This window comes from Canis lupus, chromosome 5 (genome assembly GCF_011100685.1).
Source record: "Canis lupus familiaris isolate Mischka breed German Shepherd chromosome 5, alternate assembly UU_Cfam_GSD_1.0, whole genome shotgun sequence".
NCBI classification, from domain to species: domain Eukaryota; kingdom Metazoa; phylum Chordata; class Mammalia; order Carnivora; family Canidae; genus Canis; species Canis lupus.
Window position 1 is genome coordinate 60573122 of NC_049226.1, and position 13833 is coordinate 60586954.

The window sequence follows — 13833 nt, forward strand, 5'->3', positions numbered from 1 at the left end:
CAAGAGTTCAAAAAGGCATAGAAAAACCAGTTTCCATTTTATTACAAGTTTTAAAACCTGGGAGTAGTTTGAAAAAAAAAAAAACTTATATGCTAATTTCTGCCCAGGGTTAATATTCTTACAACCAAACTAGGAATCACTGCAGGTGAACATGGATGCAACAAACAAGTACAATTTGCAAACCCAGGTCATAAACTTACTAACAAAGTTAATGATCATGTTAAGGGACAAAGCCAGAAACCAGCTGATGCCTCAGTTTCATAGGAAAGAAACCTCTTCTTGCCCTAGGGCAGAGAGACACGCAAACAATTCTGCTTCAAGAAATTTGCATAGAAATAGAAAATGCTGGAGCCTTTACCACAAATGAAATAGCAAAGATTCAACACTTTAAATTCAATCCAAGGAGCACCAATTGTTAAATTGGAGCAAAGCTAGGACTCCAACATTTAATTTCCAGTGATGCAGCTAGCAGAGCCCAGGAATTTCAGGTGTGGAAATTAGCTGTGGGCAAACTTTAAAAACATGATTTTATACACTGTAATTTTAAGACAATGCAGACATTTCTGCAGAATTGTTTAGATTTTAGAAGGGCACATAAGGCATCAGGGTCTCTTTTCAGAGCCGTTCTCAAATCCTCTGCATTTTTGGTTAGCGACAACCACATCTTTACAAGTCAGTAACCTTTCACAGATTTCCAGCCTCTGCACTAGAGGCAACAAAATCCCACTTTCTGTCTGGCCCTGCTTCATGTCAGTTTGTAGCAGGACTTGACATTAAATCTAGCCATGGCCTAAATGACACAGAAGTAACCATTCCCTGGGCATGTTGGTTCTCCCCCTCCACAGACGAACAGATCCCCGACGGCTTCTCATTGGTGCCCACCCCTGTGAAAAGGCTCCAATCCCAGGGAGATGCATGGAGGTCCATCTCCGGAAGCTCTACCTCCCGGAAGCTCTACTACTGCTCATCTCCAGCTCCCCCTGCTGGGGGCCAAAGTACCAGTTTGTTGCAAATAGTTGTAGAAACCATGATTATTTACAAATTCAGTTTTGTGCACGTTTACTTAATTTAAAACCTGGGACCTTCCATAACCGCTCTCCACACTCTTTTCTGGAGGGTAGGAGAATGTGCTGCAGTGCAAAAGGACATTTTATTTTCTACAGGAAGAAAAAAGATTAACATATACACAGTAATTGTGTGTGCACTGAGTAATTTATATATAAAAAAAAAATTGGTAGTAAATGCCCCAGAACCCTGCCGTTTTTATCGACACTGCCTTTTTCCTGCAAGAGAACCTCAAAGGAGTCACTGGTTTTGCTCTGGGAACTACAAGTCCCGATGTTTGTATACCTCAATCTTTGAGAAAAGCACTAGATAAAAACTGTCACACTATTTGAAGTAAAATAGTGACCAACTGAAGCACAGACATTTCCACACCCTTAACTGCCTGCTCCAGGGCAAATCACTGGCAGTTCCCTTAAAGGAGCTTCCTTCTATCTTGGTATACAAATAACTATAATTTTCAAGCAGGAAAAAAAGTCTAATTACAAATAAGTGGGTGGTAGCCCAAGTGAAGCCCTTTTACTATATGATCTCCAATTTTCTGTTCGATCCACACTGCAGAGATACAAGGAAAACCACAATTTTGGGTTTCCAAGTTTTATTCAAGAACTCATACAAAATATTTGAGATAAATGAGTTTTAATCCTCATCTTCCTCCTCTTCCTCGTCCTGGTTAATCTGGAAGTAACGCAACTCGTAACTCTCTTTGCTGTTAGCAACTACGCGCAACCAGTCACGGAGGTTATTCTTCTTCAAATATTTTTTGGTGAGATATTTCAAATACCTGCAGAGAAAGAACACTTGAGAACTCCACCACAGGGCTTCCTGGCATTCTCAAATACTATACCTTTTATGAGACCCATGCATTCAAATCATGACAATTCTGGGTGTTTTCCCACCATTCAAAAACAGCAAAGATAGGGCCAAAGGTATTAGCCACGTGTCATCTAAACTGGCAATAAAAATGAGAACAGAGCAGATGTTACAGTTGTCCATTAAACACAGTAAAACAGAGCACCTGGGTGGCTGTCAGTTGGGCGTCTGCCTTCAGATCAGGTCATGTACCCAGGGTTCTGGGATTAAGGCCTATATTGGGCTCCCTGCTCAGTGGGAGGTCTGCTTCTCCCTCCCCCTGCTCATGCTCTAATAAATAAATAAAATCTTAAAAAAAAAAAAAAAAACCCACAGCAAAACGTCTCTGAAGTGGTTTTTAGTGACTACAGGACAAAAGTATGGTGGTAGTAACTTAACAATTAAGCACATGATCTTAATATCTTTCTATTGAGAAATCACTGGGTTTCTGAGCTCCAAAGTACTTCCCATACATCACACCTCATGGATTCCAGCCTCCTTTTGAGGTTGTTCAGATGATCGGGATTATTTCTTAGGGCTGCCATATACACTCACTCCTGCTATGTGGCACCCACCACCCAACTCATGGGAGAAAGGTTGCTACCCTGTCACTGCCCTTGCTGCAGCTCTGCAAGTGAGCACACAGTCTCCATCGGGCTGCCGTGGTCTGCAAGACAGATAAGCAGTCACCACAGCAAACTGCTTAGAAAACTATTTATAGGGCAGCCCCAGTGGCGCAGCGGTTTAGCACCGCCTGCAGCCAGGTTGTGATCCTGGAGACTGGGGATCGAGTCCCATATCAGGCTTCTTGCATGGAGCCTGCCCCTCTCTCTGCCTGTGTCTCTGCCTTTCTCTCTCTCTCTCTCTGTGTGTGTCTCTCATGAATAAATAAATAAAATCTTTAAAAAACAAAAAAAACTATTTATATAAAGGCAGCAACTGGCTTCTGTGCTCAACAACCCACCTACACAAAGACTACAATCTTGTTTCTTCTCTCACTTGTTTACTTATGAGGCCCTGGGGCATCTTCTCAAACCCATAAAGAGAAGAGGGAATAGAACACCAAGCCAACTCACTGCTGGGAAAAATCAACCTTTCCAAACCTCAGTTTCTCCCTCTATGAAATGAGACTCCTGATACTTACCATCTCTTCTGAAGGTTACAGGGACTAAAGGAGATGCACAGGCAAACTGGCCTATTAACAAGGACCTAAAAGTATTAACGAATCAATAGACTCCCCATCTCCAAAAAATGAGTATTGTTCAACAGTGTTACTTACGTCAACAGAGCAATCTTCACAAAGATGTGAAGATCTCAGTTCAATTCTATCCACTTTTCCCTACATAAAAATAAATAGATTGGGTCGTTCCATCTAAAAAGTATTCTTTTGGGGTGCCTAGGTGGCTCAGTCGGTTGGGCATCTACTTTAGCTCGGGTCATGACCCCAGGGGCCTGGGATCGAGCCCCACATTAGGCTTCCTGCTCAGAGAAGAGTTTGCTTCTCCCGTCCTCTCTCCCTGCTTGTGCTCACCCTTTCTCTCTCAAATAAATAATTTTTAAAAATAAAAAGTATTCTTTTCTGGGGCCCCTGGGTGGCTCAGTGGTTGAACGTCTGCCTTTGGCTCAGGTTGTGATCCTGGGATCTTGGGATCGAGTCCCACATCAGACTCCCCATAGGAAGCCTGATTCTCCCTCTGCCTTTCTCTGTGTATCTCATGAATAAATAAAATCTTTTAAAAAATAAAAATAAAAAATAAAAGTATTCTTTTTTAGCATTTATTATTTCTACCATATTATATTCAGGTAAGTGGTTAATTCAAAAGTTCAGGTGGTTTAAAAATTTTCGTAATAGAATGTTGGGAAAGGAGATAAAAAGCTACAGAAGTTCAGAGACAAGAAAAAGTCCTGGAGTCGGAACACCTAGAATGCTACAAGACAGGAAAGCTACTGTTCTCAAGAGAGAGGAAAGTGATGAAGATGAAGGCTCTAGACCTCCTGCACTGGGGACAAACAGGCGATCTGTGAACAGAGGTAGAGGGTGTTAGGAGCCATTCTCAGGCCAGTCTGGTTAAGTGTGGAAACAGGTCACAGAGGATCACAGCATCTCTCCCACGAGCTCTGTGAAAGCCCAGGGAGCTACAAGCTTTGTGCACCAGAGAGACCCCACAGTTGCACCAGTCTCTCTTGGTATCAGATCTCCTTCTGCACGAATAAAAGAACTCAAGCCAGGAAGAATAGAAAGTCTCTTTTTGACTGGTAATAACTAAAACTAAAAGCAAAGGCTGAACTATACTGAACCTGACCTAACACACCTTCAAATTTCCCACTACCTGACTGAGTCTGATTGAATGTTCCTAAGGGTATGCTGGCTCTGGGCTAGCAGCCAGGTCTAAACAGGTCCAATCCCTTACAACCACTGTGTAATACTGCAGAGTAAGTGAACTGGGATCTCTGAATTAAAAAATGGGCCCACAGGAATGAAAAGGATGGCTTCAGTCTAAACTGATAGATCTGAATCCTCATCTAACAATACTAGCACTTACAGGGAAAAAAAGAATTAAAAATGAAGGCATACTTATTGAGGTGAATTCTGAATAATGTAGAGAATCATCCTATCACTAGACTATACACCTAAAACTAATACAACACTATATGTCAACCATACTTCAATAAAATAAAAATGAAAGCTCCTCACTGTGACCTAGAGGCAAAAGAAGCAATATTCTCCCTCTTAATACCATTTAAGCAAGTCTGAGCATCTCTACTGCTTAAAATACCTTAGCCTATGAAAAACCAAATTTTTAAAACTATCAAAAATTAAATGCTTTTAACCCCCTAAATAACGTTCATTCATTCACTGCCTCCTTGCACTAAGCCCTGGTTCTAGGAATTAAAAGCTGCAGGAGGAGGGATCCCTGGGTGGCGCAGCGGTTTAGCGCCTGTCTTTGGCCCAGGGCGTGATCCTGGAGACCCGGGATCAAATCCCACATCGGGCTCCCGGTGCATGGAGCCTGCTTCTCCCTCTGCCTGTGTCTCTGCCTCTCTCTCTCTCTGTGTGACTATCATAAATAAATAAAAATTAAAAAAAAAAAAAAAAAAAAAAGCTGCAGGAGGAAAACACAACGGACTCTGGGGTAGTAATATTCCCATGGAGTGGAGGCAGGACTCAGTGCTAGGGTGCTGGCAGGTCACTCTCATCTGTCCCATACCTTTTGGAAAAAGGCACCTCAGAAGTTACAGTAATTTTGCTCTTGCTTCTTTCGATGGTTACAACCCCTCCACCGAGATTCCCAGCTTTTCCATTCACTTTGATTCTCTCTTGAAGAAACTGCTCCTGTGGAAATTGTCAAATTGATCAATTAGTGAAGTGACAGCTTCACCCACTCCTTAGCAGAATGTTTTTATACTCCTAACACTGAGCAAAGTTTTTTAAATGCTCAGTCTTTTAAAAACTATATAGCAAATCTTTAGCTATTAATACCAGGTCTGAAATCTAAGAACAATTAGAACATGAAAACATCCCAGCATTTCCACACCAGGTCAAATGTGCCTCCATACAAAAGGCTTGCCTGAGAAGTCAAAAGTAAAGAGAAGACAGGAAATGGAGGGCCAAGCTGTTACAAAGTACCTACAATTCCTGAACCTAAGAATTTAGTATAAAGCACTGTTGTCAGTACCATCAGAGGAAGAAGTCTTCAACCTAATACAAGAAGCAAAACAAAAAAAAAACAAAACAAAAAAAAAGGAAGCAAAACATACAGAGACCAACAGCTCTTCATCAGCTCAGGGGCCAGGAAGGCAGAAGCCCAGAGACTCTAGTCCCCCATGGAAGCCTGGACAGGTCATCCATCTCTGAGGAAATCAGGGGATCTCTGTCAATAGGGCTCTGGGGGCACCTGGCTGGCTCAGTTGGTGGAGCCTGCAACTTTTGGTTTTAGGGTCATGGGTTCCCAACATTGGACACAGAGCTTACTTCTTTAAAAAAATGAATAATAAGGGGCGCATGGGTGGCTCAGAGGTTGAGCATCTTCCTCTGGCTCAGGGCGCGACCCCGGGGTCCTGGGATCGAGTCCCACGTCAGGCTCCTGGCATGAAGCCTACTTCTCCCTCTGACTGTGTCTCTGCCTGTCTCTCCCTGGGTCTCTCATGAATAAATAAAATCTTCAAATTAGTAAGATAAAAATAAAAGGACCGGTTCTCTTGATGTTGCAATGATATGAAGTCCCTTTCAGCTCTAAACCCCTACAATCCTCTATTTAAAAACCCCCATTACCCGGAGCATGTGGGTGGCTCAGTTAAGCATCAGACTCTGCAACTCAGGTCATGCATGATCTCAGGGTCATGAGATTGAGCCCCCAGTTGGGTTTCACACTCAGCAGGGAATTGGCTTGAGGATTCTCTCTCTCTCTCTCACACACTCACTCAGCAGGGAATTTTGGCTTGAGGATTCTCTCTTACACACACACACACACACACACACACATGCTCTCTCAAGGGAAAAAAAAAAATAGGGGCACCTGGGTGGCACAGTTGGTTGAGCATCCAACTCTTGGTTTCCACTGAGGTTGTGATCTCAGGGTCCTTAGACCGAGCCTCACTTGGAACTCTCCCTCTTCTGCTACCCCTCCCTCAGCATGCTGGCACTAGGCCAAGTACACACAGGCTTTCTCTCATTCTCCTCTCTAAAATAAATCAATCTTGGTGGCTCAGCTGGTCAAATGTCTCACTTGGCTCAGGTCGTGATCTCAGGGTCCTTGGATGGAGCCCCACATGGGGCTCCTGGGGCTCCAGGCTCAGTGTAGTCTGCTCCTCCATCTCCTTCTGCCCCTCCCCCACTTGTGCTCTCTTACTCCCTCTCAAATAAATACAATTTTTAAAAAAGATTTTATTTATTTATTCATGAGAGACACATAGACAGAAACAAAGACATAGGCAGAGGGAGAAGCAGGCTCCATGCAGGGAGCCTGATGCGGGACTCAATCCAGGCATTCTGGGATCACACCCTGAGCCCAAAACAGACGCTCAATCGCTGAGCCAGCCAGTGTCCCTAAATACATTTGTTTTTAAGTAAATAAATCTGAGTGGCTGAGTTGTTTGAGTGGTTGCCTTTGGCTCCTGTCATGATCTCGGGGGTCCTGGGATCAAGCCCCACATCAAGCTCTCTGCTCAGCAGAGAACCTGCTTCTCCCTCTGCCCCTCCCCCTACTTGTACAAGTCACTCTCTCTCAAATAAATAAAACCTTTAAAAATAATAATAAATAAATCTTTTATTTTGTGGTTGTTAAAGATTATATTTATTTACTTATTTGTGAGAGACACAGAGAGGCTGACACACAGGCAAAGGGAGAAGCAGGTTCCCTGCTGAGTAGGGAGCCCAACGAGGGACTGGACGCGATGCAGGACTAATCCCGGAACTCTGGGATCATGCCTTGAGCCAAAGGCAGATGCGCAACTGCTGAGCCACTCTGGTGTCCCAAAAAATTTTTAGTTAAAAAACAAAAAAACAAAAACCAAAACCAAAAACAAAACAAAAAAAACAGGGATGCCTGGGTGGCTCCCGGGTTGAGCGCTTGCCTTTGGCCCAAGGCGTGGTCCAGAAGTCGCAGGATCAGTCCCATATCAGGCTCTCTGCATGGAGCCTGCTGCTTCTCTTTCTCTGCCTATGTCTCTGCCTCTCTGTGTCTCTCATGAATAAATAAAATCTTAAAAAAAAACAAAAAAACAAAAACTCCAATACACCAGTAAGTTAACTGAAGACAGAGTAGAGTGACTAGGTCAGAAATCTTGACTTTGGGGCAGCCCGGGTGGCTCAGCGGTTTAGCACAGCCTTTGGCTCAGAGCCTGATCCTGGAGACCAGGGATCGAGTCCCATGTCGGGCTCCCTGCATGGAGCCTGCCTCTCTCTCTCTCTCTCATTCTGTGTCTCTCGTGAATAAATAAAATCTTAAAAAAAAAAAAAAAATCTTGACTTTGACATCTCAGACTCATAAATGACTCAAGTTTTTTTATCCTAAGGAGGATTCCAGAAGGAAAGACAATCACATATACAAGAGAGTGTAGAGAAGGGAGAGGGAAAGGACACCAGGGCAGGGCTGTCACAGACATGAAATGGAAGAAGCCGGGCAGCCAGGTTGGCTCAGCGGTTTAGCGCCGCCTTCAGCCCAGGGTGTGATCCTTGAGACCTGGGATTGAGTCCCACATCAGGCTCCCTGCATGGAGCCTGCTTCTCCCTCTGCCTGTGTCTCTTGCTTCTCTCTCTCTCTCTCTGTGTGTCTCTCATGAATAAATAAAATCTTAAAAAAAAAAAAAAAAAAAAAGAAATGGAAGAATCCAGAGGAGAGGAGGAAAAGAGGCCACTGAAAAAGTGACACACAAGAGGTTACTGGAGTTCCATTCAATGTAATTAATGGCCATAGGCTGAGTCTAGGTTTTTTCACCTGAAAATTATTCTCATTGCAATGATATTATTTTGCCAAGAAGGAGCAAATGTGAGGTTAGGAGGATCTGCACAAGTCTGAATCCCCCATGCATGGCTACTGAACAAGAATAGTAAACTGCCAAAACCACGCTGCAAAGTCAAAATGTGGCCATGAGGTTAATTTTTCTAGATATAAGTGAAACAGAATATTAGGGAATTATGCCAAATATAGGGGCAAAATATCAGTACAGAGCAGGGTATGGAAAAAAGTTCCAATTACAAGTCAGCAAGCAGATATTTAACATAAACACTGCAGCTCTGATGCCCAATAAATTGGGAAGCTTGAAGATATGCTGCCATCTGTCCAGTACTCCACAGCCCAGCAGTCAGGCCCCTGTGGAAGCAACCCCTTGTACCAGGAGGACCAGGGCCCAATGCTCATGCTTAAAACACACATGTGAGGTGGGCACTGGCTCCAGTCGAGTTTGTGATTTCTCAGGACCTTTTAAGTAAAAAAAATTTTGGAAACAAAAGGAAAAGAGAGAGAAGACACTGAGATATGAAGGTCTCTGGCACTGATGTTTATTCCCCACCACCAATACATAGAAGAGAAAGTAAGATTCAGAGAAAAATAACCAGACCCCAGTTTCCAAGGTTGCACGCTGAGCCAGAACTGCAGGGTTACCCTATAAGCCTGAGAACAGAAATGCGCTCCCACAGGTTTTCTCAGCAACATCCCAGAAGGTTCATTACTGTCGTGAGTGGCATCAAGAGAGTAACTTACAAAATTGGCAGCATCCATGATTCCATCTTCTACCGGGTGGGTGCAATCAAGGGTAAACTTCAGAACTTGCTTCTTTTTTTTACCCCCCTTCGCCACAAGCTTTTTCTAGGTACACAAATGATAACCAGATGAAGGCACCACCAGTCCCCCCCTCCCCCCAACCACCAAAAAGTTAACAAAACCAAAAATGCCTGAGATGCAAAAGCCCATACAAATGCAAAGCCGGTGGAGTAGTGCTCCCTCACAGGGTAGCCAAGAGACTTGCCGGGACACTCTGTGCTCTGCCCAAGAGCGTCCAGGGGTAATACCCAGGATACTTCCTACAAGCTGAGAGGCCAGGAGTCATGCCCTTTTGAAAGGGCCATCATTCTAGCACTCTTTACACTTTCCAGCCTCCCCAATCTCTACGGGCATGAAGGTCTTACGAACCACAATAAAAGGAACATTTCCTTTTATTTACCATAAAACTTTCAAAATGAGGTTTCAAGAAATATCACTCTTGAATCCAGAATCAGGGCAAGCATACAAATGCCCTGCACACCTGAAACAGTACGCTGTTCTCCCTTAATCCTATCTCACCTACCTTTCCTCAAAAACCGCAATGGGAACTGCCCATCCCAGGGACACCTCCACCCCAGCTGGGACCAGATAAGGCTAAAACTTAGGTTCTGACACAACTGTCAATGTCTGGGTTTTGATTTAAACCATCGGTCTGAGGACATCCTACAGGATCCAGTGCCTTGAACTCTCACAAAGCCTGGATTCGTCTTCTCCCTGTAAAACTGCACCACCACTTAAAATAAAATAAAAAAGCCTCTGTACCACCTTCCCTATTCACTTCTACTTCCACTCTAAAAAGCCTTAAAAAAAGAAAAAAAAAAAGTATTTTCCCCAAAAAACACATCTGGTCTCCCTCCCTGTTGAAGAGAACTTCATCTCAAACTTGACCGGGTCAACCTTTCAAACATTCAGCTACTGCAAACATCAGGGGCCGGTCTTCAAGACGTCTCTTCCCAGGAACAATCCAAAGAGTTGCTTTGAGGCCTCGCCCCGGACATACACCACCAGCTAGTAAAACACCTGCCCGCGAGGGGCTCCTTACCTCGCACCGAGGTTTTAAACCAAAGACACACAAATGCACAGAGGCGTTCAAAGCGTGCTTGGCCACAAGGAGTCAGGTGAACCAAAAATGTTAGCCAGGCTGTCCCAACAAAAAGCCGGGAAACGAGCTGCAGGCGGAATGACATGAGGGCGCCCCACGGCCGAGCCCCCCCGCCCCCCGCCCCGGCCGGGGCTCCACGGAGCTGGGCCTCGCCCCGGACCACAGGGGCCGGTGCAGGTGCGCCCCAAGGAACTAGCTTCCTCCACGGACGCTACGAGGGTCCTCCAACCAAGCCTCTCCCTGAAACAAGCCGGCCAAGCCACCTTCGCACCGGCCTCGGGCTCCCCGGATGCGCGGCCCCCGAGACTGCCAGGTCCCCTCCCGCCTCCCCGCCCTCCGCCCGCGTAACCGGGCCCGGACGCTGACTGCCTCACGCCGGCCACGCTCCCGGAGGCCCTGGCCGGCCGAGGCCGCAGCCCGGGCGCTCCAGCTCCCCGCCAGCCGCAGACAGAGGCCCGAGACCGCGCCACGGACGCAGAGAGCTGCGGGTCTCCTCTCGCGCCCCAGGCCGCGGCCTCCTCGCCCACAACGTGCTGGGCCCGCGGGCGGCCCCGGCCCGCTCCTGCCGGCCTGCCAGCCCAGCCCCGGCCGGGCTCTGCAGAGCGCCGTCCCGTGCGGGCCGAGCAGGAGCCGGGCCGGCGAGGCCCACGTGCCTGCCCCAGAGCCGAGGCCTCGCGCGGAGCCATACTAACCACGGGCGCCATGGCGGCAGCGGAGGCAGAAAGGGAGGTGGGCGCACTACGCAGACGCAAAGAGCCCGCAGCGCGCAGGGCACGCACGGCTCCGGCCGTACCAATCGCTCGGCCACGCCCCTCGGCCGCTGCCGGGTCGCCCTGCTCTGTACGATCGGGGAGCGATTGCTTTTCCCTGAGTGCGAAGCCCGTCTCGTGGTCAGCCGGGGGGGGCGGGGCGGGGAGCGGAAGGGAGGAAGGAGGCTGGGTGGCCTGTCCCACTGCTATCGGAGGGGGGGCGCTAGACTGCCTAGACGAGCCCAAAGAGAAAGGAAGGGGTTCGCTCTACTTTGGAAAGTTTTGGAAAAAGAAAAGAAATAGGGAAATTCGCCAGCTGGTGGGATGGGAGTGGAACCCACCAACCTGGCGGAGGTGAGGCCTTTCTGGTCCTGGGATGCTAATGCCCGAGAGCACTTGGGCTTCTTCCTACCTGAAGTGGAGCCCAGCCTTGAAGCTGGTGCCCAGGGCCCTATCTCCCAGGGCTAGCCTTCTTTGCTGCAGTCAGGGGCACTCTCCCGTTTGACCCCATGGCCATCTCGAATGCAAGCCGCCCACCCTCCGATCGCCACCACCCCCCCACCCCCACCCCCCAGCTTTCCACCTCGTTCCTTCCAGGTTCCCAGCTCCAACCCTCTCGTGCCAGAGCTTCTCAAACTGGCAGGTCGACAGGAATCCCCTGGGGATCTGTCCAAAATGCAAATTCCAAGTCAGTGGGTCTCAGGGGCTTGAGATTCTGCATTTCTCACAAGCTCCCAGTAGACGTGCTGCTGCAGGTGGCATCGTGTGTACCGCAGGTTGAGTAGCTAGGGTCTTCGTCCCCAGGCCTAGCATCCATTGCTGGGACTGCCTTCCTCCCACTCTCACCCCCTCTTGTCCTTTCCAGTTACATCCTGGGGTCCTTTGCTGTAATCACGCAGTTGCATGTGCGTCCAGCACTCCCCTCACCTGGCTGCACTGTCATCTGGCAGGAATCCAATCCCAGAAACACACAGCTCTGACTGGTCTAGGCTTAAACTCCAGCATATGGTGCCAGTTGACCAAGTACCAAACCCATCCTGGCATTCTTGACTGCAAACCCCATTCGTGCTTTGCCAGCTGCTGCTGGGTAAGTTCTTTCAATGGGGAGCTGGAGGGGAGACTGCAGGGGTGGAAAGACCTCATCCTGTTTGCTTCCCGTGTGTTCCTCTTCTGTCAATGTCACCCACTTTTGCTTCTTCATCCTGGTAGTGGAAGTTGGATGGGGGGGGGGAAAGGAAGTTGGATGGAACATTCCAGAAATAGTAGTTGAATCTACTTTACAATTAATCCAAAACCTGTTGAACCAGCCTCATTTTCTTCTACCCAGAGACCCCAGCCCAACCCAGCAGCACACCTCCCATCCTAAGATACCAGCTCCCTGGGGCCCCTTCTTTAAGCATCTACATTTTACTAAAACCACCTTAGAAGCGGTAGCTACTTCCTACAGTTGCTACTGCTCCTATTTTACCCCTTCCAATACGTAGTTTGCCAGTCTTTATGCCTAGTTAACAATCCTTTACATTAAATTCTATTAAAAAATTGTGTGCTTTCTCCTCGCTGATACGACCCCTAACCCCAGCAAGCCCTTGGGGCTGCCTGACAATCCTAACCATCCTCTCCTAAGTGAGTATTTCCCACCTCTGGTCAAATTACCAGCCCATCTTTCCCCAGCCTCCCTCTCAGCTGATGACTTACATTGCTTTTTCTTTGGAAACATAGAAGCAATTCAAAGAGAATATTCAGACACTTCCACCTCCACATCTAACCACCCAGAAATATCAAAGCACCCCCCCATCCCACCCCACCCCTTGTTCCCATCTGAGACCAGCCTGACACTTGGGGATTTACCATTTTTTAATAACTTCTATCTTAAAAAAAAAAAAAAAAAAAGCAATCTCTTGACCCCCTAATATTCCCATCAGTTACCAGCCCTTCTCTTTCCTCCCTGCAATGGACTGAATGCATCCTCCTAAAATTCAGAGTGGAAGCCCCAGTGCCCAAAGTGATGGTATGAGGAGGCAGGGCCTTTGGTGATTGATTAGGTTTAGATTAGGGTGGGTCTCCATGATGGGATTGGCACCCTCATACTGGAAAAATGGACCTGAGGAGAGCCTGGCTCAGTCCATGGAGAGGGGGACTCCTGACCCCCACCCAGGTCTTGAATTCAAGCCTCACATTGGGTATAGAGATTACTTAATTAATTAAATCCATAAATAAAGTAGACCTGAGATCTGACTCTCTCCACTGTGTGAGGACACAGTGAGAACATGGCTGACCTACAAACCACGAAGAGGGCGGTGGTCTCTCCCCAGGAGCCAAATCTGACTATACCTCGATCTTGGACTTCCAGCCCTAGAATGGTGAGAAATTTCTGCTGTTAAAGCCACCCAGTCTGGCATTTTGTGACAGCAGCCTGAATGAACTAAGATAGTCTCTTTACACCAATTTTCTTGGGAGAGTTGCCTCTGTGCACTGTCCTCCCTTTGTCTGTTGAAACTACACTGGTCAGGCCTTTGCCCCCAGCACTGGGAACAACTCTCATCAAGGTCTCTTGTGATGTCCACCAGTCTTAGACTGGGGTCAGGTTTCCATCCTCCTCTTCCTGCTTCCTTAGCGGCATCAGATACTGTAGATCACTCCCTCTTCCTTGCTGACCTTTCTTCCCTGGGACCCCAGGACCTGGGGCTCTCCTGGTTCTCCTCCCACCGCACTGGCCACTCCTTCTCCATCCCCTTGCTGCTCCTTCCTCTTCCCTGGACTTGACGGGCTGAAGGGCACAGAGTTCCCCTCATCTTTATATGCACTT

At 47.3% G+C, this 13833-nt stretch overlaps 1 protein-coding gene across 1 annotated transcript; it reads right to left on the reverse strand.

The window, feature by feature from the left end:
- Positions 1–1643: 1643 nt before the first annotated feature.
- On the reverse strand, positions 1644–11030 carry RPL22 (ribosomal protein L22). The gene is made up of 4 exons (XM_038537781.1): positions 10971–11030; positions 9117–9221; positions 5124–5248; positions 1644–1846 (listed from the first exon to the last, which is right to left on the reverse strand). Exons 1-4 carry the CDS (start codon positions 10980–10982, stop codon positions 1702–1704), a joined length of 387 nt encoding a protein of 128 aa, XP_038393709.1. The 5' UTR covers positions 10983–11030; the 3' UTR covers positions 1644–1701.
- Between the last annotated feature and the right edge of the window lie 2803 nt (positions 11031–13833).

Bases quoted from the DNA above. Each gene is read 5' to 3' on its own strand.
- RPL22 (XM_038537781.1), bottom strand. The intron at 5,249-9,116 runs GTAAGTTACTCT...CAATTTCCACAG, and splicing joins TCATGGATGCTGCCAATTTT to GAGCAGTTTCTTCAAGAGAG. The intron at 1,847-5,123 runs GTATGGGACAGA...CTTTCTCTGCAG, and splicing joins GAGGTGCCTTTTTCCAAAAG to GTATTTGAAATATCTCACCA.